We start from the raw sequence: 24,753 nt of genomic DNA, 5'->3' as shown, positions 1-24,753 counted from the left end.
CCAGCTTTCTTAGCTGCTTGTGAACAAAGGATGAGAGAAATTTTTCAGGCTTTATACACTGTAATTTCCTCAATAATTTACTTCCTGGTACGCCTTTACTACTGTCATTTCTAGTGTCTCAGTAGATTTAACTGTTGTGTAGAAAGGTTTTAGGTGGCTAACGCGAGAAACAATAGACACAGATTTTTCAAAGAGGGGTTAAGGATAGCAAGGCAGTTATCAGGGCAAATGAAATTGTAATTTAAAGCAGGAAATAGCGTTATAATCCTTTCCAATGTTGGTAGCATCCAGAACATTCTTGCCTTTTGCCCGAGTACAGTTTTGTATTCAGTTTCAGTAAACTTAGAGAGTGACTGAGAGATTCAACCCTTTATATATGTATATATGTGGGAATGCTGGTAAAATTGTGGACTACATGTGCTGGGCAGTGAACATCTACAATAATATTCACTGCCTTCAGTTGCAATTTACAGAATATATTGTTTTGTGCTTTCCTTTCTTTACCACCAAAATTAGTGTTATTCTTGTCTTCAAAACTGCAACGACTTTTGCCTCAAGTTTACATTTCTTTAAAATTTCCAGCACATAATTCTGGAGTTGATCTGGAGTTTCCCCAGACAAATTAACCAAGTCGAACTCTTTCACCATGATTCCAGTTTTAGGGTGAAAATACCTGGCAAGGAGATAAATTAACCTCACATCCAGATGATGCGATGTATCAATCATTACAGAAATGAATCGAGCACTTTTCAGTTCATTTAAAACCTTCTGAGCTACATATGGTGCAATAAAATTTAAAATGACTGCTTACATTTTGTGTGTCAACATGTGAAATCAGGACAGTAAAGTTTTGGTATAAGTGCTGTAATAAATCCATTGACTTAAAGCTATGGTTATGCATTGCACTGTGGTAGCAAAACTACGTTTTTGTGCTGCCAACTACTTATTCATTTCAGTTCCTGTTTTTAAATTTACGTAGTAATCACTCACACTTTTATTTGCAGTTTTCGTTTGGACAGCCATGTGACGTTTTTTCGTCTTAAAATGATTCTACATCTACATCTACATTTATACTCCGCAAGCCACCCAACGGTGTGTGGCGGAGGGCACTTTAGGTGCCACTGTCATTACCTCCCTTTTCTGTTGCAGTCGCGTATGGTTCGCGGGAAGAACGACTGTCTGAAAGCCTCCATGCGCGCTCTAATCTCTCTAATTTTACATTCGTGATCTCCTCGGGAGGTATAAGTAGGGGGAAGCAATATATTCGATACCTCATCCAGAAACGCACCCTCTCGAAGCCTGGACAGCAAGCTACACCGTGATGCAGAGCGCCTCTCTTGTAGAGTCTGCCACTTGAGTTTGCTAAACATCTCCGTAACGCTATCACGGTTACCAAATAACACTGTGACGAAACGCGCCGCTCTTCTTTGGATCTTCTCTATCTCCTCCGTCAACCCGATCTGGTACGGATCCCACACTGATGAGCAATACTCAAGTATAGGTCGAACTAGTGTTTTGTAAGCCACCTCCTTTGTTGATGGACTACATTTTCTAAGGACTCTCCCAATGAATCTCAACCTGGTACCCGCCTTACCAACAATTAATTTTATGTGATAATTCGACTTCAAATCGTTCCGCACGCATACTCCCAGATATTTTACAGAAGTAACTGCTACCAGTGTTTGTTCCGCTATCATATAATCATACAATAAAGGATCTTTCTTTCTATGTATTCGCAATACATTACATTTGTCTATGTTAAGGGTCAGTTGCCACTCCCTGCACCAAGTGCCTATTCGCTGCAGATCTTCCTGCATTTCGCTACAATTTTCTAATGCTGCAACTTCTCTGTATACTACAGCATCATCCGCGAAAAGCCGCATGAAACTTCCGACACTATCTGCTAGGTCATTTATATATATTGTGAACAGCAATGGTCCCATAACACTCCCCTGTGGTATGCCAGAGGTTACTTTAACGTCTGTAGACGTCTCTCCATTGAGAACAACATGCTGTGTTCTGTTTGCTAAAAACTCTTCAATCCAGCCACACAGCTGGTCTGCTATTCCGTAGGCTCTTACTTTGTTTATCAGGCGACAGTGCGGAACTGTATCGAACGCCTTCCGGAAGTAAAGGAAAATAGCATCTACCTGGGAGCCTGTATCTAATATTTTCTGGGTCTCATGAACAAATAAAGCGAGTTGGGTCTCACACGATCGCGGTTTCCGTAATCCATGTTGATTCCTACAGAGTAGATTATGGGTTTCCAAAAACGACATGATACGCGAGTAAAAAACATGTTCTAAAATTCTACAACAGATCGACGTCAGAGATATAGGTCTATAGTTTTGCGCATCTGCTCGACGACCCTTCTGGAAGACTGGGACAACCTGTGCTCTTTTCCAATCATTTGGAACCTTCCGTTCCTCTAGAGACTTGCGGTACACAGCTGTTAGAAGGGGGCAAGTTCTTTCGCGTACTCTGTGTAGAATCGAATTGGTATCCCGTCAGGTCCAGTGGACTTTCCTCTGTTGAGTGATTCCAGTTGGTTTTCTATTCCTTGGACACTTATTTCGATGTCAGCCATTTTTTCGTTTGTGCGAGGATTTAGAGAAGGAACTGCAGTGCGGTCTTCCTCTGTGAAACAGCTTTGGAAAAAGGTGTTTAGTATTTCAGCTTTACGCGTATCATCCTCTGTTTCAATGCCATCGTCATCCCGGAGTGTCTGGATATGCTGTTTCGAGGCACTTACTGATTTAACGTAAGACCAGAACTTCCTAGGATTGTCTGTCAAGTCGGTACATAGAATTTTACTTTCGAATTCACTGAACGCTTCACGCATAGCCCTCCTTACGCTAACTTTGACATCGTTTAGCTTCTGTTTGTCTGAGAGGTTTTGGCTGCGTTTAAACTTGGAGTGAAGCTCTCTTTGCTTTCGCAGTAGTTTCCTAACTTTGTTATTGAACCACGGTGGGTTTTTCCCGTCCCTCACAGTTTTACTCGGCACGTACCTGTCTAAAACGCATTTTCCGATTGCCTTGAACTTTTTCCATAAACACTCAACATTGTCAGTGTCGGAACAGAAATTTTCGTTTTGACCTGTTAGGTAGTCTGAAATCTGCCTTCTACTACTCTTGCTAAACAGATAAACCGTCCTCCCTTTTTTTATATTCCTATTAACTTCCATATTCAGGGATGCTGCAACGGCCTTATGATCACTGATTCCCTGTTCTGCGCTTACAGAGTCGAAAAGTTCGGGTCTGTTTGTTATCAGTAGGTCCAAGATGTTATCTCCACGAGTCGGTTCTCTGTTTAATTGCTCGAGGTAATTTTCGGACAGTGCACTCAGTATAATGTCACTCGATGCTCTGTCCCTACCACCCGTCCTAAACATCTGAGTGTCCCAGTCTATATCTGGTAAATTGAAATCTCCACCTAGGACTATAACATGGTGAGAAAATTTATGTGAAATGTATTCCAAATTTTCTCTCAGTTGTTCTGCCACTAGTGCCGCTGAGTCGGGAGGTCGGTAAAAGGAGCCAACTATTAACCTAGCTCGGTTGTTGAGTGTAACCTCCACCCATAATAATTCACAGGAACTATCCACTTCTACTTCACTACAGGATAAACTACTACTAACAGCGACAAACACGCCACCACTGGTTGCATGCAATCTGTCCTTTCTAAACACCGTCTGTGCCTCTGTAAAAGTTTCGGCAGAATTTATCTCTGGCTTCAGCCAGCTTTCTGTACTTATAACGATTTCAGCTTCGGTGCTTTCTATCAGCGCTTGAAGTTCCAGTACTTTACAAATGCAGCTTCGACAGTTTACAATTACAATACCGATTGCTGCTTGGTCCCCGCATGTCCTGACTTTGCCCCGCACCCTTTGAGGCTGTTGCCCTTTCTGTACTTGGCCGAGGCCATCTAACCAAAAAAACCGCCCAGTCCACGCCACACAACCCCTGCTACCCGCGTAGCCGCTTGCTGCTTGTAGTGGACTCCTGACCTATCCAGCGGAACCCGAAACCCCATCGCTCTATGGCGCAAGTCGAGGAATCTGCAGCCCACACGGTCGCAGAACCCTCTCAGCCTCTGATTCAGACCCTCCACTCGGCTCTGTACCAAAGGTCCGCAGTCAGTCCTGTCGACGATGCTGCAGATGGTGAGCTCTGTTTTCATCGCGATAGCGAGACTGGCAGTGTTCACCAAATCAGATAACCGACGGAAGCCAGAGAGGATTTCCTCTGATCCATAGCGACACACATCATTGGTGTCGACATGAGCGACCACCTGCAGATGGGTGCACCCTGTACCCTTCATAGCATCCGGAAGGACCCTTTCCACATGTGGAATGACTCCCCCCCCGGTATGCACACGGAGTGCCCATTGGTTTTCTTCCCCTCTCTTGCTGCCATATCCCTAAGGGGCCCCATTACGCGCCTGACGTTGGAGCTCCCAACTACCAGTAAGCCCACCCTCTGCGACCGCCCGGATCTTGCAGACTGAGGGGCAACCTATGGAACAGGACAAGCAGCCATGTCCGACCGAAGATCAGTATCAGCCTGAGACAGAGCCTGAAACCGGTTCGTCAGACAAACTGGAGAGGCCTTCCGTTCAGCCCTCCGGAATGTCTTTCGCCCCCGGCCACACCTCGAGACGACCTCCCACTCTACCACAGGTGAGGGATCAGCCTCAATGCGGGCAGTATCCTGGGCAACCACAGTCGTAGTCCTATCGGGGGATGCGTGGGACGAGCTGGCCGTCCCCGACAAACCCCCATCCGGACCCCCACAGTGATACCCATTGGCAACAGCCTCAAGCTGTGTGACCGAAGCCAACACTGCCTGAAGCTGGGAGCGAAGGGATGCCAACTCAGCCTGCATCCGAACACAGCATTTTCAGTCCCTATCCATGCTAAAAACTGTTGTGCAAAGAACGTCTGAACTAATCTACAGAGAGCACAAACTATTCGACACAAAATTTAAACGGTTATTAAAATACAAGATTGCCTAATAGATGCAGTAATGCTGCTACTTGCGCACTGCTGACACAATGCTCGGCGGCGGAAGGAGACTACGCGATTTTACACTATTCAGGTACTAAAACGCGATGCTACACTCTCAAATACTATAATACGCCAGAAATTTATGAATTAAACAATGGAAGTACCAAAAACACGCAAAGAAATTAAGAATTAAACTATGTAACAAATAAGTGAGCTAGGAGTATACGACTTTCTGCTGGCAGCTGCTTATCCAACGGTGGCACGGAGCACACTGGCTGTGACCAACCGACACTGGCCGTTCAAAACAAAAACAGAAGACAGACGACTACGCGATTTTACACTACTCAGGTACTAAAACGCGATGCTACACTCTCAAATACTATAATACGCCCGAAATTTATGAATTAAACAATGCAAGTACCAAAATACGCAAAGAAATTAAGAATTAAACTATGTAACAAATAAGTGAGCTAAGAGTATATGACTCGCTGCTGCAGCCGCTTATAAATGTCAGAAATTTCACCATGTCCACATTTGACTTGCACCACATGTATGCTACAATTTCTCTACTACCAGTAATATGAGGAAACTCAGTTTTTACATTAATGTTAAAATTTGCTTTTAGTTTTGGCACGGTAGTGCTTGCGTAGATTTAAAATTGTCCCGTATATACCATAACGACTGCTAACAACAAACAATCGAAAATACAACGTGAATTGGTATTACAACAGTGCAAAACATTAACAGAGTGTCGACGAAAGCAAGTAGCTGTGGTGCAAAGTGTCTCTGGACCGAAAAGACGGACTAGAAGGGGACAATCTTTGTTGTTAAGTAATTTTTTGCTTGCTGTATTGTTCTTCCTGATTCCTTTCGAGTGAAAGAAGAAGTTAAGTGCTGAAAGTCACCATAGCTTTAATTAATTATAGAACGTAGTATCCAGAACAGTAAATAAAGTTTGGTAACAGTTCGTACAAGTGACGCTTCCCAGCGTGCATAACTGCACAGTTAATTGGAAATCAAACATCTGACGGAATAAAATGAATCGGGACATTTGAGCGTCCCCAGCAAACTTTCGGAACGGTGGGACATCTTTTTCTTTCTTTCTTTTTTTTTTTTTTTTTAAAAAAAAGAAAAGACTGTCTCTAGAAAAATGGGACGAACTGACACCCTAGCTTATATAAATACAGTGGCAGGATCTGAAACCTTCCAGATACGTATGAAATAAGGCGTGAGAAGAAGGCAAGTTGGGCAGCTCCGCGGGACCGAATGACGTCACATGGCACTAGCGACCGGGGCCACGTTTGAAACTGCAGCTCCCGCGTCCCTACAAGTGTCAGAGCTCCGTCTTTGCTTCCCCTCCCGTCCAAAGTCCGCCCCTGTGCCCTACAAGTGTACCAATGTTCTCTGTTAAAATGTTGCCGTGTATTATAATTTCGGCCGCTTCTTTGATAACAGAATTCCAGTATTATGGTGTTTGAGTCAAAACTCGGTTTTTTCAAATTGTATTTCATGCCTGTGTTATAGACAATGTTCAGCCACGGCCGATTCCTTAAGTTGTCCTTGTTTGATATGTTCTGAATGCTTTCCACAGTGCTCAGCAACAGTGCGAATGGTTTGACCTTTGTAAACGCTACCACATTCACAGGAGACACCATACACTCGAAGACTCCTGCTGTCTTTAGCGGGACGTAACATATCTCTTATCTTGGTAACGGGTCAGAAAATTTGTCTCAGTACATGTCTCTTGAGCACACGTCCTATCTTGCTAGTAGTTGCTCGACAGAATGGAAGAAATACAGGTGGCTTGGCCTCTTCCACCAATTCAGGAGGCATCTTTCGGCGGTGGCACTTGAGAGCGATAGCAATTTTTCTCTTGTTCTAACCATTTTCTCTGAGCAGGTGCTTCAGATGCTGGAATTAAGACTGTAGGTGTTCGTCGTCAAAACAAGCCTTGTCGACATTCTGTTGGTATTTGGTAGACGTAGCCACGACAGCGCAACAGCGTGCGAGCTTGTTCAAGACGACAACCAATCAATGTTCCAAGTCTCACCGCTTAACTCGCGGACGTACTGACCGGGAGTCCAATAACAGCCACAAAACTGTTGTTGATCTTTCCAACCAAGAACTGGATGACGGCTCTGTTGCTGCACTGAGTAAAGGCCTTAACTTTTCTGCAGCACCGCGACGTTTGCCAATACTGAATATTGTTAGTGGAATAGAGCAGTGCATCAGGCCGTATCTACATCTCCAGCTACATCCATACTCCGCAAGCCACCCGACGGTGTGTGGCGGAGGGTACTTTGAGTACCTCTATCGGGTCTCCCTTCTATTCCAGTCTCGTACTGTTCGTGGAAAGAAAGATTGTCGGTATGCCTCAGTGTGGGCTCTAATCTCTCTGATTTTATCCTCATGGTCTCTTCGCGAGGTATACGTTTGGATTTGATAGCGCGCTTCAAATTTTGCAAAGTGTCCGTGTTACTTCGTGTTTTATTTGTGGCGCCGTGTTCCAGAAAGTCAATGAGCAGCGGTCCGTTGCAGTTAAAGCAAAAAGCTCATCATGACTCGTGATTTACCGGAGCTGGCGTGTCTATCGTTTCGACTACACTGCAAGTGTTTCGCTAAGAAGCCCTCACACATCCTCTATACAGTCCATACCACGCAAGCACAGCCCACACCTTTACGTAGCCACCAACAGCTTTCACAGTGCCTTGTTGACAACGTGAGTCCATGGCTTCGTGGGGTCTGCGCCACACTCAAACCCTACCATCAGCTCTTACCAACTGAAATCGGGACTCGTCTGACCAGGCCACGGTTTCCCAGTAGTCTAGGGTCCAACCTACGTGGTCACGAGCCCAGGAGAGGCGCTGCAGGCGATGTCGTCCTATTAGCAAAGGCACTCGCGCCTGCTATCATAATCTATTAACGCCAAATTTCGTCGTTATGCCCCACATTGATTTCTGCTGTTATTTCACGTAGTGTTGCTTATATGGTTGCACTGAAAACTCTACTCAAACGCCGCTTTTCTCGGTCGTTAAGTGAAGTCCGTCGGCTACTGCGTTGTTCGTGGTGAGAGGTAATGCCTGAAATTTAGTATTATTGGCAATCTTTACACTGTGGATCTCGGAATAATGAATTCCCTAACGATTTCGAAATGGAATGTCCCATGCGTCCGCTTTCAAAGTCCGTTAATTCCCTTCGTCCGCCAATAATGACGTCGGAAATCTTTTCACCTGAGTACCAACGACACCGCATATGCACTGCCGCTTTAAACCTGTGTACTCGGTAATACTGCCTTGCGCATATCGCTATCCGATGGCTTTGTCACCTCACTATGTTAAATACGATTGAGATGTTAGAGCCAGTTGAAACTGTGCTAGGAGAGGATATGACGAATGTGGAGTCATGCGCGTTCGATGATATAAACTTGTGACAGAACTGCAGATTTGGGAGAGAGCTAAGGGACTTCTGAAGGGGATAATTAAAAGTTTAATACCATGCCTCGTATACATTGATACAGCAGTTGGACACAGTACAGTGATTTGTAACCGTTTCTTTCAACAAAGACCCTGGCTTCTTTGTGCATAAACAAGCAGGAGAGAATACATCCTACCTGCCACCACCATGTCCAGGTAGGCCATCTCTTGCAGAGCTTCGTAGCTAATCTCTCCGCAGTGCCTCCGCAGGGCAGCGTCAATCTCCATGCGGGCTCGTGTCTGCAGGTCTGGTTTGAGGGATAGCTCGTGCAAGCAGAAGCACATAGCCCATGACATCATGTCGAAGGCAAGTGCGAACGCAATCAGCACCTGCGCTGCCAAGAAGCTGTCGGTGATTTCTGAAACAGTAACATGAAAATCCAGTACTTACCAACATTCACAGAAACTCCCATGCACATATCAGATCTTAACACTTATCGACTACATTTCCCAGCTTAGCATTCTTTCGCAATCCCTGTTAACATACGGAGCTATCCATCAATATGTATTGCCCACCATATGCTCACATTCCGCCCTCCTTTCCTTCCCTTGTGCCACTTACGGTTGACAGCCACGTATTTTCCAGAAGCATCTTCGTCTACACCATAATAGCATGCACAGCAGTCCATCAACGTTCCTTCTTAACAGAAACGCTCCCAAAGGAAATCATCACTTACAATGAGATGTGTTAGTCATCTTACCGTAAAATCTTCGGTTATTTATTTATCCTCTGACTGAAGAGCAGCAGTAGGTCAAAATGTCATTTTTTTAAATTGCGAACATCTGATGGATTTCCCGCCTATGACTATAGTAGTGTGAAGTACTCGTGTCGGTTTTTCATTGCAAAGGGAATGACGGAATGACTGAAGCAGCACTACTGCATCAAATTTTACCAGAAACTGAGCGACAGCCAGATGGAAACCATTAGGAAGATTCAAACGGCTTTCGATGATGATGCTATGGGAATCACGCAGATTATGGAGTGGTACAACCGGTTTAAAGACGGCTGCACATCGGTGAAGAGAGAGCCACGCTGTTGTCGGCCATCAACACGCCAAAATGACGAAGTCATTATCAAAGTGGACGCTATGGTGATGTGGGACCGTCATATGAGTGTCGGGAAATTGTGGAAGAGCTGGACACCAGCACTTTATCGGTACATTCCACTGCGACCGGAGATTTGGCCATGAAGAGAGTGTCAGCGATATTCGTGCCGAAGCTGCTGACGGCGGAGCAAAAGGAAACTTCGTGTTGCTGGACTCCACAAACAGTGACTTAGACTTCGTGAACACCACAATCACTGGTGACGAGTCCTGGGTGTACGGCTACGACTCGGAAATCAAATCCCAGACATCACAGTGGAAGCATTCCTATTCACCAAGACGATAGAAGACCCGCCAAGTGCGCAGCAACGTCAAAGTGATGCTGACTGCTTTCTTTGACTCCAGCGGTGTGGTACACCAAAAGTACGTACCACAGGGTACAATCACCAAAGAGTACTAAAGGGATGTCCTCCGTCGCCTACGTAATGCTGTGCGGCGAGAGAGACCGGACTTGCGGTCAACAGGAAATTGCCGCCTCCATCACGACAATGCTCCAGCACATTCTTCGCACTTGATTCGGGCTTTTTTGCCGAAACACCAGATTCCTGTGATTTAAAACGCTCCTTACTCTCCCGATATCGCCCCCTGTGACTTCTGGCTGCTCCCCAACTTGAAAAGGCCATTGAAAGGAATGCTATTTCGGATAAGAGAGGACATTATGGCAGCAACCGGCCGAGTTAAACTCCATTCCGAAAGAGGCTTTTTAAGCAAGCATCCAGTACAGGTGGCACCGCTGGGAGAAGTGAACATCAAGGAAACAATGCTCCAGGTCAGCTAGTTTTATCCCAGCCAAAGATCGTATACTTTTTTAACAGACCTCGTATGAATGGTTGGAATCACTAACAAAGAAAAAACTTCTGTACCCTTATACACACTCCATCCAAACAGTCTCTTGTACGATTATCTTAGCAAAGTTAGCCGCTTTGCATCCCGTCTCTCCCCCACTTCGCAGATTCTTGATAATCCTGTTATCTATTACTCTATACTCCCCATACTCCTTATATGTATACCTCTGCTCCAATACATTTTCTGAGATCCAGTATCTGAATAACGTAACAGCATAGAACGGAACAATTACAGCTTCAGTCCACCTACAGAAACTGGCATAATAGCACTATCATCGAAAGAATCCTAAAAATAATCTGCTAGTTCTTGGTAATCCTTGTAACCATCTGCATATGATCTCCATAATTCAAACTTTGGTCTAACCAAAAATCTCGCCCCTGCCACTTAATCAGATTTTCTTCGTTGCCTATGAGGGTCTTCGAATTCAGTCTCTCCCTCCTACAACGTAGTCTTAGAAAATATATGAGCACCAAGCCTTTCTTATCCTGTTTGAAATTTTCTTCTGATGATCATCTCTATTCTACATCTACATCTATACTCCGCAAGCCACCTGACGGTGTGTGGCGGAGGGTACCTTGAGTATCTCTATCGGTTCTCCCTTCTATTTCAGTCTAGTATTGTTTGTGGAAAGAAAGACTGTCGGTATGCCTCTGTGTAGGTTCTAATCTCTCTGATTTTATCCTGATGGTCTCTTCGCGAGATATACGTAGGAGGGAGCAATATACTGCTTGACTCTTCGGTGAAGGTATGTTCTCGGAACTTCAACAAAAGCCCGAATCGAGCTCCTGAGCGTCTCTCTTGCAGAGTCTTCCACTGGAGTTTATCTATCATCTCCGCAATGCTTATACGATTACTAAATGATCCTCAAATGAAGAGCGCTACCCTTCGTTGGATCTTCTCTACCTCTTCTATCAACCCTATCTGGTACGGGTCCCACACCAGTGAGCAGTATTCAAGCAGTGGGCGAACAAGTGTACTGTAACCTACTTCCTTTGTTTTCGGACTGCATTTCCTTTGGAATCTCAGTCTGGCATCAGCTTTACCGACAGTTAATTTTATATGGTCATTCCATTTTAGATCACTCCTAACGCCTACTCCCAAATAATTTATGGAATTAACTGCTTCCAGTTGCTGACCTGCTATATTGTAGCTAAATGATAAAGGATCTTTCTTTCTATGTATTCACAGCACATTACACTTGTCTACATTGAGATTCAATTGCCATTCCCTGCACCATGCGTCAATTCGTTGCAGAACCTCCTGCGTTTCAGTACATTTTCCATTGTTACAACCTCTCGATATACTACAGCATCATCCGCAAAAAGCCTCAGTGAACTTCCGATGTTATCCACAAGGTCATTTCCGTATATTGTGAGTAGCAACGGTCCTACGACACTCCCTTGCGGCACGCCTGAAATCACTCTTACTTCGGAAGACTTCTCTCCATGAGAATGACATGCCGCGTTCTGTTATCTAGGAACTCTTCAATTCAATCACACAATTGGTCTGATAGTCCATATGCTCCCACTTTGTTCATTAAACGACTGTGGGGAACTGTATCAAACGCCTTGCGGAAGTCAAGAAACACGGCATCTACCTGGGAACCCGTGCCTATGGCCCTATGAGTCTCCTAGACGAATTGCGCAATCTGGGTTTCACACGATCTTTTTTTTCGAAACCCATGCTGATTCTTACAGAGTAGATTTCTAGTCTCCATAAAATTCATTATACTCGAACATAATACGTGTTCCAAAATTCTGCAACTGATCGACGTTAGAGATAAAGGTCTATAGTTCTGCACATCTGTTCGAAGTCCCTTCCTGAAAACTGGGATGACCTTTGCCCTTTTCCAATCTTTTGTATCGCTACGCTCTTCTAGAGACCTACGGTACACCGCTGCAGGAAGGTGGGGGGGGGAGGGGCAAGTTCCTTCGCGTACCCTGTGTAAAATCGAACTGGTATCCCATCAGAGCCAGCGGCCTTTCCTCTTTTGAGCGATTTTAATTGTTTTTCTATCCCTCTGTCAACTATTTAGATATCTACCATTTTGTTATCTGTGCCACAATCTAGAGAATGAACTATAATGCAGTCTTCCTCTGTGAAGCAGCTTTGGAAAAAGACATTTAGTAGCCGCTTTATGATCGCTGATTCCCTGTTGTGTGTTAACTGTTTCAAATAGTTGGGGTCTGTTTGTCACCAGAAGCTCTAATATGATATCACCTCGAGTCGGTTCTCTGTTTAACTGCTCAAGGTACTTTTCAGATAATGGACTTAAAAAAAAATTTCACTGGATTCTTTGTCCCTGCCACCCGTTATAAACATTTGAACCTCCCAGTCCATATCTGGTAAATTAAAATCTCCACCCATAACTATAACATGGTCGCGAAATCTTCTCTTTTCCTTCAGGTGTTCTGCTACAACAGCTGCTGAGCCAGGGGGCCTATAGAGACATCCAATTACCATATTTGAGCCTGCTTTAACCGTGGCGTTCACCCAAAGTATTTCACATTTCGGATCTCCGTCAATTTCCTTCGATACTATTGCACTTTTTATAGCTATAAAATCGCCTTCCCCTTCACTGTACAGCCTGTCTCTGCGGTATACATTCCAATCTGAGTTTAGAATTTCATTACTGTTTACATCTGGTTTCATACAACTTTCCGTCCCTAGTACTATGTGGGCATTGTGACGCTTATTAATGAGAGCAGTTCTGGGACTTATTTATAGGCGCTCCTGCGGTTTACTATTACCACATTAATATTGTCCCTCCATGTTGCGTTTTGCCTACTGCTACCTTGTCGCGTCTCAGGAGGCGTCTTCTTGGGCCTATGGAGGGATTTCTCTAACCTAAAAAACCCACATGTGCACTCCGCACGTACTCCGCTACCCTTGTAACCGCTTCCTGCGTGTAGTGGTCGCCTGACCTATTCATGGGGACCCTACATTTCTCCAGCGGAGGTCGAGAAATTTGCACCCCAGATGTCCGCAGAATCGTCTAAGCCTCTGGTTTAAGCCTTCCACTCGGCTCCAAACGGGAGTACCGCGATCGGTTCTGGGAACGACACTACAAATAGTTAGCTCCGATTCCACCCCGCGAGCGAGGCATTCCGCCTTCACCAACTCCGCCAACCTCCTGTATGAACTGAGGATGACCTCTGAACCCAGACGGCAGGGGTCATTCGTGCCGACATGAGCAACAGTTTGCAGTCGGGTGCACCCAGTGCTCTCTATCGCCGTCGGTAGGGCCTCCTCCACATCTCGGATGAGACCCCCCGGCAAGCAGACAGTTTGAACACTGGCCTTCTTCCCCGACCTTTCCACTATTTCCCTAAGGGGCGTCATCACCCGCCTAACGTTGGAGCTCCCAATAACTAATAAACCCCTCCCCCATGTGCCTGCTTGGACCTTGCTGAAGGAGCGGCCACATGTCCACTCACAGGCACATCGGGCGATGCCACACGGCCAGCCTCCACATTGACCCTCCACCTCGTGCTGCGCGAACGCCGCTGAACCCGCCACTCCCCTTGGGGAGAGGGTGGCCCAACCACGCCCGGTACCCGCGAAGATGTCTCGACAGCAGGGACCGTGGGTGAAGCATGTAACACCTGGGGTGTACCATGCGACGCACCAGACTCCCCACTGCCGCTACACTCCGAGGCAGCAGCCTGAAGACGGCTGACCGCGGCCATCAGCACGGTCAGTTGTTCGCAAACAGTGGCCAGCTCCTCCTGCGTCCGTACACAGCAGTCACACATCCTATCCATCTGAAGAGATCAACACTTTACTGTAGAGAGTTAAGTAGACTCTTAATTCACTAAAGGCGACTGATAGCTGACGAAACTGTGGTTGCTAGACAGTTCTTGTTGGAAACAATGAAAATAGGCACTAACTGTCTCTGGACTGTATTCGAAACAAACACGAAATCTATGGAACACTATTACTAGCACTCGACAATGAAAGCTTCCTAAGAGCAAAAACACACGGAAAAAGAAGTGACAAGTAATAAAAACAAAGTCATTACTTAAATTTACGAAGCTTGCTGCACAGCAGACGTGAAGCAGATGGCAGTTACGACGACACTAGCACTACCGGCACTAACGCTGACTAAAGGAGTACTCCAAAATTTAAGTATGTTAATGCAACCACCTAGTATCCCATTAGCTTAATGGCTATATGGAGGGGATCGTCCTATGTGTGGACGTATGGATCGTCCTAATAAGAGTCTGTCGGTGGAAGACATGGCGCGAGGTAAGACGGAAAGCGAACGCTGTTCTAATTTGTCTTAACTGCACTAGGGAGAAATACTAACCTAGACCAAGTTGTTCACCAGAGATTGCAAACTGTTTTTGTGGAACTCATAAAAATATAACGGAACACATAGCGTGCGAGTACGAGACATTACTAACCATTATCGATAACGGAGAACATTTTTGAAGAAACTACACTAATGGCCATTAAAATTGCCACACCACGAAGATGACGTGCTACAGACGCTAAATTTAACCGACAGGAAGAAGATGCTGTGATATGCAAATAATTAGCTTTTCAGAGCATTCACACGAGGTTTGCGGCGGTGCCGACACTTACAACGTGCTGACATGAGGTAAGTTTCCAACCGATTTCTCATACACAAACAGCAGTTGACCGACGTTGCCTGGTGTAAGGAGGAGAAATGCGTACCATCACGTTTCCGACTTTGTTAAAGGTCGGATTGTAGCCTATCGCTATTGCGGATTATCGTATCGCGACATTGCTGCTCATGTTGGTCGAGATTCAATGACTGTTAGTAGAATATGGAATCGGTGTGTTCAGGAGGGCAACGGCCTCGTATCACTAGCAGTCGAGATGACACGCATCTTATCCGCGTGGCTGTAACGGATCGTGCAGCCACGTCTTGATCCCTGAGTCAACAGATGGGGACGTTTGCAAGACAACAACCATCTGCGCGAACAGTTCCACGACGTTTGCAGCAGCATGGACCACCAGCTCGGAGACCATGGCTGCGGTTGCCCTTGACGCTGTATCACAGACAGGAGTGCCTGCGGTGGTGTACTCAACGACGAACCTGGGTGCACGAATGGCAAACCGTCATTTGCTCGGATGAATCCAGGTTCTGATTACAGCATCATGATGGTCGCATCCGTGTTTAGCGACATCGCGGTGAACGCCCGACGTGATGGTACGAAGTGCCATTGGTTACACGTCTCGGTGACCTCTTGTTCGCATTGACGGCAATTTGAACAGTGGACGCTACATTTCATATGTGTTACGACCCGTAACTCTACCCTTCATTCGATCCCTGCGAAACCCTACACTTCAGCAGGATAACGCACGACCGCATGTTGCAGGTCCTGTACGGGCCCTTCTGGATACAGAAAATGTTCGACTGCTGCCCTGGCCAGCGCATTCTACAGATTTCTCACTAATTGAAAACGTCTGGTCAGTGGTGGCCGAGAAACTGGCTCGCCACAATACGCCAGTCAGTACTCTTGATGAACTGTGGTATCGTATTGAAGCTGCATGGGCAGCTGTACCTGTACACCCTATCCAAGCTCTGTTTGAATCAATGCCCAGGCGTATCAAGGCTGTTATTACGGCCAGATGTGGTTGTTCTGGGTACTGATTTCTCAGGATCTATGCACCCAAGCTGCATGAAAATGTAATCACATGTCAGTTCTAGTATAATATATTTGTCCAATGAATACCCGTTTATCATCTGCATTTCTTCTTGGTGCAGCACTTTTAATGGTCAGTAGTATAATTGTCACTCATTCTCCCGTACCTGACTGTTGTACTGATAACAAGATACACGCAACTACTGCTGAGCAATTACACATTACTTTTCCGCAATCTCAGGTTGTACTCTTCAAAATCTGACGCCGGAATGAACTAAACATTTCATCTTTGCATAGTACATAACATCTATGTTAATGTCACATGATCCAGGTTCTCATAGCCCTATTACACGACCTCGTTCAAACTCTGTGAGTTTGTCTTGAAGGCATTCTTGACTAACATAAACTCACCACGTCCGATCTCAAAGATACCTAATGCTCACAACCGATTTGCATCCTGATAGTGGAGCTACTAGCGCCACTCTTATACGACTGCCGCGAAATTTTAATAGACATCTTCCAGATGTAGAAACACACCTCGCAACTTTCGTTTATGCTACAAAATTCTTCTTGTTACGATTTCTTTCCGTCAGTAAATATATATGTATGTCCCTCTTAATTATATTTATACGCACCTGTCATTATCTATAACGGAGGAAACGCTTCTTGTGATCTATTGACATTATATAGATATTCGGAGCGTCCACTTAATCTTAGAGCAGTTGCCTTTTAGGTATACGATGCGCTGTCATATTAACTGTAGTACACAAGTTTCGGTCTCTTACAATTCCTTTCAGGTCGCAGTCTAATTATCTGGATTGAGTCGTGCTTGGGTAGCTCAGTCGGTAAAGCACTTGCCCGCGAAAGGCAAAGGTCCTGAGTTCGAGTCTCGGTCCGGCACACAGTTTTAATGTGCCAGGAAGTTTCATATCAGCGCACACTCCGCTGCAGAGTGAAAATCTCATTCTGCGTCTTGCAGTGTTCCTAGTGTCCCAATCAACCTACCGTTTATCTAACTTCCAGGCTCGTAAACGTCTTTTATCAGTAACATGCGTTCCTGTGATCTCGTACACACTATCGTATTGTTCACGCCCCAACCAGTACAGCCTTGTCATGTAACGTACAATGATATCCATTGAAGATGTCCCGAGAATGAACAGTAAATCCTCGACAGGTGTAGTGCGAACGGGCACTGATGAGGCTCAGTAGTACGGTGTACTGAATTCGTTCCAGTATTGTTCTGCACCTGCGTAATCAAACGCGACATGTGCTGGTAGACATCTCTACTTCCTACACCTTCTCACAAAAAAGTGCACTCAAATGGTGTTTCTGAAAGAGAAGGCCGCTGCGCACTCCTCTCCAACACGTAGAATGTAGGTAGCTTTACTCCTGCCTATTTTGTGCGGTGGCGCTGAGTTGTTAATCATGAGCACATCTAAGCATGTACTACTCTTTATCTCATATGAATTTTAAAATTTTCCCGGTGAACTGAATCTTGAAACCAACTTCGGGCTTGCAGCCGGTCGTCGTTTAACTCATCGTCCGATGTTTAGACTGGGCTCTTACCAATCATCCTCAGGTGAGCCATCGAAGACTGACGAGGAGCTGCTCTGTTGCGCAATATATAGCGCAACCGACAAAAGCAAGCTGACAGACGCACCACATTTACCGGCGGCACCGCCCTCGATGATGGAACCTCTGCATAACCGCTTGCCGCGGTCGATGGCGCACTCTGTGGCCTTCTATTGAAAAAAAAATCGTGGAGATGGTGGTGTTCCACGCACGGTCCAACTGGTAGCCACTATCGCGGTTTATCAGATCTCCTGCCAGGCGTATTTCTACAGATTCTTTCGTAATTGAGTCCCTAAAAGATGTTGTTGTACTCAGAGTCGTAGTTCTATCATACGCCATTGAATGTTCAGTGGAAATACAATCTATGGCAATAGCGAACTTGCTTGTTGCAAAAGGCAATGTTCAGTGCAGCTTTCTTTCACAGTGTATGTGTGTGATCCGTTCTATGCAAGCCACTGCATACTTATGAGGTATTTTGTAAATTCCGGCCTTCCGCACTAACATACAGTCCTTCACTGATCCCAAAAGGTCTGCACACTTAGATGGTTGACAGAAAATCACTTTCATATGAAATTTACAGAGGATTCTTGCTGTTTTAAACGAGGTGTTGCGGAAGAAGCGCTAAAGATATAGTCGGCGTATTCTCTTCTTTGTCCATTACCTGATTCTTGGATGTAACTGACGGTGCCCTGGTAATCTGCTGGGTGTAATTTCCATTTTAGGTGAGCGAGCTGTTTTGGCAAACTATCTACATCCGAGACAGCGTGAGTTTTGTGTACCAGTGTTTCAAGCATGCTCACAGTTTGCAACGGGTGAATACAGATTAGTATAGTGGGCTTACGTTAAACTGAATGCTGCAGACAACCATCTTTCTCTGCTTCCATAGTGAACCGAATGTTGTTATTAATGGAGTTGAGGAGGTGAAGAAACTCCATCAATTCATCTTCTCCACGACGTAACACTACGAAAGTATCGTCCACGTACCTCCAAAATACAGTTGGTTTAAGTGCAGTTGATTCAGGTGCTCTGTCGGCGCATAAGAAGATTGACCACCAACGGAGACAGATGCCTGCACATGGCGACGCCGTCAATCTGTTCAAACATTCTTGAACATAAAACAGGCTGGGCATAGAGCATGACGAACCTTTTGCCAGTTAGTTCCGAAGGATCTGCGAGAGGGACCTTTGTAAAAAGAAGTACCACATCAAAGCTAAAAAAAAAGAAAGATCAGTTCTGCTTCGACAGAGACCCTCCAGTATGTTGATAGAAGTGAGTCTTCGATGGCTCTCCTGGAGATGACTGGCACATGCGCAGTCGAATCGTGTAATGAATTAAACAACGATCGGCTGCAAGCCCGAAATTTGTTGAATATTTCGCATCAGTCGGTGAAAGTTATAATTTTAATTACCAGCAATGCATTTTAATTTTTATAGTCAAAGGCTAAATTGCAGTAACGTGGTCACTGTCAGCCAATCCCTTACCATGAGGATGTAAATAACAGACAAATCACTAGGTATCACGAATTTCATGCAATTTTCACGGATGATGCTGTAGTACATCAGTAGTTGCAGCATTAGAAAAATTGTAGCGAAATGCAGGAAGATCCGCAGCGGATAGGCACTTGGTGCAGGGAGTGGCAACTGACCTTTAACATAGACAAATGTAATGTATTGCGAATACATAGAAAGAAGGATCCTTTATTGTATGATTATATGATAGCGGTACAAACACTGGTAGCAGTTACTTCTGTAAAATATCTGGGAGTATGCGTGCGGAACGATTTGAAGTGGAATGATCATATAAAATTAATTGTTGGTAAGGCGGGTACCAGGTCGAGATTCATTGGGAGAGTCCTTAGAAAATGTAGTCCATCAACAAAGGAGGTGGCTTACAAAACACTTGAGTATTGCTCATCAGTGTGGGATCCGTACCAGATCGGGTTGACGGAGGAGATAGAGAAGATCCAAAGAAGAGCGGCGCGTTTCGTCACAGGGTTATTTGGTAACCATGATAGCGTTACGGAGATGTTTAACAAACTCAAGTGGCAGACTCTGCAAGAGAGGCGCTCTGCATCACGGTGTAGCTTGCTTGCCAGGTTTCGAGAGGGTGCGTTTCTGGATGAGGTATCGAATATATTGCTTCCCCCTACTTATACCTCCCGAGGAGATCACGAATGTAAAATTAGAGAGATTAGAGCGCGCACGGAGGCTTTCAGACAGTCGTTCTTCCCGCGAACCATACGCGACTGGAACAGGAAAGGGAGGTAATGACACAGTGGCACGTAAAGTGCCCTCCGCCACACACCGTTGTGTGGCTTGGGGATTATAAATGTAGATGTAGATGTAGAGAAGCAGGATCACATAACGAGAATGACAAATCGGATTTAAGAAGTATTAGGTATAACTATGTATAACTTACCTATACTTTCTCCATTTTTTCCTGACTTGAGTCCTTTCTCTTTCAATTCCATCAGCATGTGCATCAAATCGTCTCTGATAATTCCTTTCCCCTTTCTGTAGTGGATGGTCTCGGTGAAAACTCTGTTGAAGAATTTCATCACATGAGGATAGAAGAAGTTGCTACCGAGGAGCATGGATACTTGTGGCAGCATGAGTAAGATCATACCGCGGAACGACCCCTTCCTGGTTTTATCGAAAATCTGTGGAGAACAATATTGCACATTACACTTTCCAGGCCTCAGGCGATTTGTTTTGCAAATCCTAGTTTCGGACCTAGGTGAACCAAGCAAGCATACTCAAAGTAAACGCTTAGGAAATTCTCATAACAAAATTGTTCTATTTGGAAAACTGTGGAAGATATTTGAGGACGGAACGTGTGTACTGAAGATATTAATTTTCTTTTATACTGGAATGAAATCATCAGTGTTACACCAGAACTGTGTAAAATATTTAATCAAATTTTCATTCACACAGGAAAGTGTCCACAATTTTCAGAACCTCCTGTTCCTCAATAGTCAGTTCACATGCACATACAGATATGTGTAATAAAAAGATGGTTATGTACTTGGAAAAGTGTTATGTACCAAAATATGTTCATGATGTTTTTATACATTGGTCCCTGTATGTCGTATAGATAAAAATATGGTCATTATTTTTTAATATAATTTTAAATACTATTATATGAAATTCAATGAAAGTGTACATTGGCGTAATATTCTCCCCATTCCTTTTTTGTTCTCCTACATCCCTTCCTGTTACCTTTCCAGTTCCTCGTTCCTCCACAATCCCCCATCCCCCATATCCAACATCCCTCGCCTACTTTCCTACTCACTTCCCCAGAATCACATCTACTTTCGCCTCATATGCTCATTCTATTCCCTCAGTGGATCCACTCCCCACCAGCCCTCCGCCCTCTCTGTTTATTTCGAGTCCAGCCTAAAACGTTTAGAAAATATGTTCATATGGTTCAAATGGCTCTAAGCAGTATGGGACGTAACATCTGGGGTCATCATTCACCTAGACTTAGAACTACTTAAATCTAACTAACCTAAGGACATCATACACATCCATGCCCGAGGCAGGATTCGAACCTGCGACCGTAGCAGCAGCGCGGTTCCGGGCTGAAGTGCCTAGAAAATCTGTTATTTATGATGACGATGTGGTTGTTTTGACATGCCCCGTCTATGATTTCATAGGCTGACAGTGGCTTGCTTTATTTGAAAAGTAATGAAAAAATTCATGTCATTTTCCTTTATAATGATGGCCTTTACATTGCTGCGTCTCGATGGAATAGGTGGGCAGAATGCCTAGTATGCTTTGAGTTCTTTATATATGTCCCATAATAGGTTTTATTCATAATATATACTACTTTGTTATATTATTTCATTGACGATATGACGCTTGTTGTTAAAAAAATAGATGTAATGTGGTGATGGATAGTGACGATGTTTTGAATATTGTAAACACTATGTCCTGGTATGTTTCGATCTTTGAGATTAACGCCATGTGGCGCCAAGTTGGAGTAACACGGATCTTGAGTCTGCTGTCTCCAGTCTGACATGCAACGTCTCAGAGTGGCATCTTTTGAAATAACACTGAACAGCAACTGTACATGAGAGTGTACATTTTTCTTGTGTTGTTCACTTGTATGAGCTTTGCTAAGCATATTGTGTGTACTTATACTCAATGTGTATTTCCTTTCCTGATGTTACATTGGTCTTGTAGTATTTATACATCAATTTCACTAATTTTGGCCACAGTTATCTGATGATTATTACTCGAAACGTGTCATAAATAAAATATTTAGCGATCAAGACGTTTCCAAGGAATTATTACATGCCAAAAAGATGTAAACACCCAACAAATCACTATGGTGTAACCAAAACTTACTCTTAATTACTCTCTTGGCCTCACAAACTGCACTCGGTTTTTGGCCTCGTCAACCTGTCTTCTCCATCCGAAGCATATTTCTGACGTTGCGTGACAGGTTTCCTTTTATGGGAACGGTTTTAAGCGCAGTCCCCAACGCCTAACCTTGAGGACCAGTCCAGTTATTTTTTCACGGTGAGTATTTTATTTCCTCACTATCCTCCCAGACTGCTGCCGGCAGAGCTAGCGACTCTTAATTCCCTGTTTCAGTGGGGACGAGTCTTTAGGAGGTAACTGGCACATTCTCACAAGGGGTCGCGAAAACAAAGGAAAAACATATTTTCTGTTTTAAAAGTGACGTATAGTTGAAGGGATGAAATGAAAAAAAGGTTCTAAATGCCAAAATAAGGAATTTTGAGGTTTTGTGTGAAATGGGATCTACATGCCAAGCCCAGTAACGTATAATAGGATCAGACTGACACGAATGAAATTGTAACACCAAATGCAATCAATAGATGGTATGCGCTTTAGCAGCCACAGCTGTTACCATGTTCTATGTTCCGCTGCTCCTTACTGTTAGATGAAATGGTAGAGGATGCAGGTGTTTGTAACATTTTGACTAGAAAGAAATGCGAAATTAAAGAAGAAGGTACTGTCCAGAATGAGACTTTCACTACGCAGCGGAGTGTGCGCTGATATGAAACTTCCTGGCAGATTAAAACTTTGTGCCGGACCGAGACTCGAACTCTGGACCTTTGCCTTTCGCGGGCAAGTGCTCTACCAACTGGAGTGCTAGTTCTGCAAGGTTCGCAGGAGAACTTCTGTAAAGTTTGGAACGTAGGACACGAGATACTGGTAGAAGTAGAGCTGTGAGGACGGGGCGTGAGTCGTGCTTGGGTGGCTCAGTTGGTAGAGCACTTGCCCGCGAAAGGCAAAGGTCCTGAGTTGAAGTCTCGGCTCGGCACACAGTTTTAATCGCCAGGAAGTTTCAAGAAGGAACTGTGTTGGCAATTAGGAAAAATTTGCAAAATGAGTACATAAGTTGAAGTAATAAATTTATTCCTGCAAAAGTTCGTCCAGCGCAGAAAGTCAGTCTCGTTTCTGATTGCTAACCTACACCATAACTAGACAGGATGTTGATATTTGAGCTAGCAAATTTATTGTTCCAGATGATGTAAAGGAGACGACACAGCAATCAAATTTACCGTTAATAACATGAACGCATCCAACGCTTAGATTTTAAGAAAGCTGCAGATTGCAATATAAACACAGCAAGTCTAAAAACATAGCCAAAGTACAATGACTATGGTTAAACAAACATAAACGTCATGTGGTCAAGACAAGAAGAAGTTAAAATGAAATTTAAGCCTTGGAAGGTATTCCTATTTTGAGACACTAGTAGCGTCACTATGAGGATGCAAATCAGGTTTCCTCTGAACACACGCTGTAACAGTCTTGAGCGTTAGTTACCTTTGAGATGGGACGTGATTAGTTGGTGTCAGTGAAGAATACCTTTAAGGCGGCATAGACGCCATTGTCAACACCTCACTGAATTTGAACGAGGTTGTATATAGGGCTATGAGAAGTTGGATGCTGTTTCTGCGATACTGCATAAGGACTTGGCACGAATGTGATCCCTGTACATGATTGCTGGCCCCGGTGGTCACGGGACTGTATGTTCGCTTCGGATGTGGCACTACCGACAGGGAAGACCACCGTGTTCGGCGTATATCTCTGGTGCATCGTTCTGCTTCTGCAGCAACAATTTGAGCAGCAGTTGGCACTTCAGTGACACAACAAACTGTTACAAACCGGGTACTTCAAAGACAGGTACGAGCAAGACGCCCTGTGGCGTGCATTTCACTAACCCCAAACCACCACCATTTGGAACTTCAGTGGCGTGGAGCTAGAGCTCATCGGAGGGCCGGGTGGAGTTCTGTTGTGTTTTCTGATGAAATCTGGTTCTGTCTCGGCGCAGTTGGAGGCCGTGTTTCGATTAGAAGTAGGCCAGTTCAGGGCCTGCAACCAATCAATTTATGTGCTAGATACACTGCATCTACACCTGGCGTTACAGTGTGGAGTGAAATTTCGTATGACAGCAGGAGCATTCATGTTGTTATCGCACACACCCTGACTGGCAATTTTTACGTCAATCTGGTGATTCCTCCTGTCGTGCTGAACGACTTCCTTGGCGATATTGTAATCACACATGCACTACAGAGTGTCGATATGCTGCCTGGGCCTGTTCGATGACCAGATCTGTATCCAAATGAGCATATCTTCGGACGACAAACAGCATTAACCGTCCCTGCTTTGTCTGACTAAGTGCAACAAGCATGGAATTCCATCCCACAAACTAACATCCGGCACCTTACAACACAATGCTTGTACGCTTGCACTCAACATTATGGCGGTTACACTGCTCAAATTTGGGAAGTCTTATCTCGCGCTTACATTAACCTGTGATTATGCAATGTTAATCACTTAAATATGTTGCCGAGACAAATGTATTCCAGAAATTTCAGTACAGTAATTACTTTTTGGTGTTGCGATTTTTTCCTGTCAGTGTGTTTTCAACGATATTACATTACAGATCAAACAAAAACAAACAGAAAAATCAAATACACAAAAAAATCGCAGCAATGACACGAGCTCATTGCAACGAAAATCTTGACTATAGAATCATTATTATAAAAGTTAATATTGTTTTTAATTACAACAAATTATAAAACTAATAACAAATAACCCACTGGAGCAATAGCAACTTATAATGTCATAAGAAAAGTTGACGACATGCTTAATCACCAC

General features: G+C 44.4%; 1 protein-coding gene across 1 annotated transcript in view; it reads right to left on the bottom strand.

Moving 5' to 3' along the window:
* Positions 1 to 24,753, bottom strand: part of LOC124593917 (cytochrome P450 6k1-like) — a 97,598-nt gene that overhangs the window by 18,339 nt on the left and 54,506 nt on the right. The window contains exons 3-4 of the mRNA XM_047132267.1: positions 20,036 to 20,276; positions 8,619 to 8,840 (exon numbers count right to left, since the gene is read on the bottom strand). Of these exons, the coding sequence (XP_046988223.1) occupies positions 8,619 to 8,840; positions 20,036 to 20,276 (463 nt within the window). The remainder of the gene's footprint in view (positions 1 to 8,618; positions 8,841 to 20,035; positions 20,277 to 24,753) is intronic.

Source organism: Schistocerca americana, chromosome 2 (genome assembly GCF_021461395.2).
Source record: "Schistocerca americana isolate TAMUIC-IGC-003095 chromosome 2, iqSchAmer2.1, whole genome shotgun sequence".
In the NCBI taxonomy this organism is placed as follows: Eukaryota; Metazoa; Arthropoda; class Insecta; order Orthoptera; family Acrididae; genus Schistocerca; species Schistocerca americana.
This window is presented reverse-complemented; position numbering and strand designations above follow the sequence as displayed.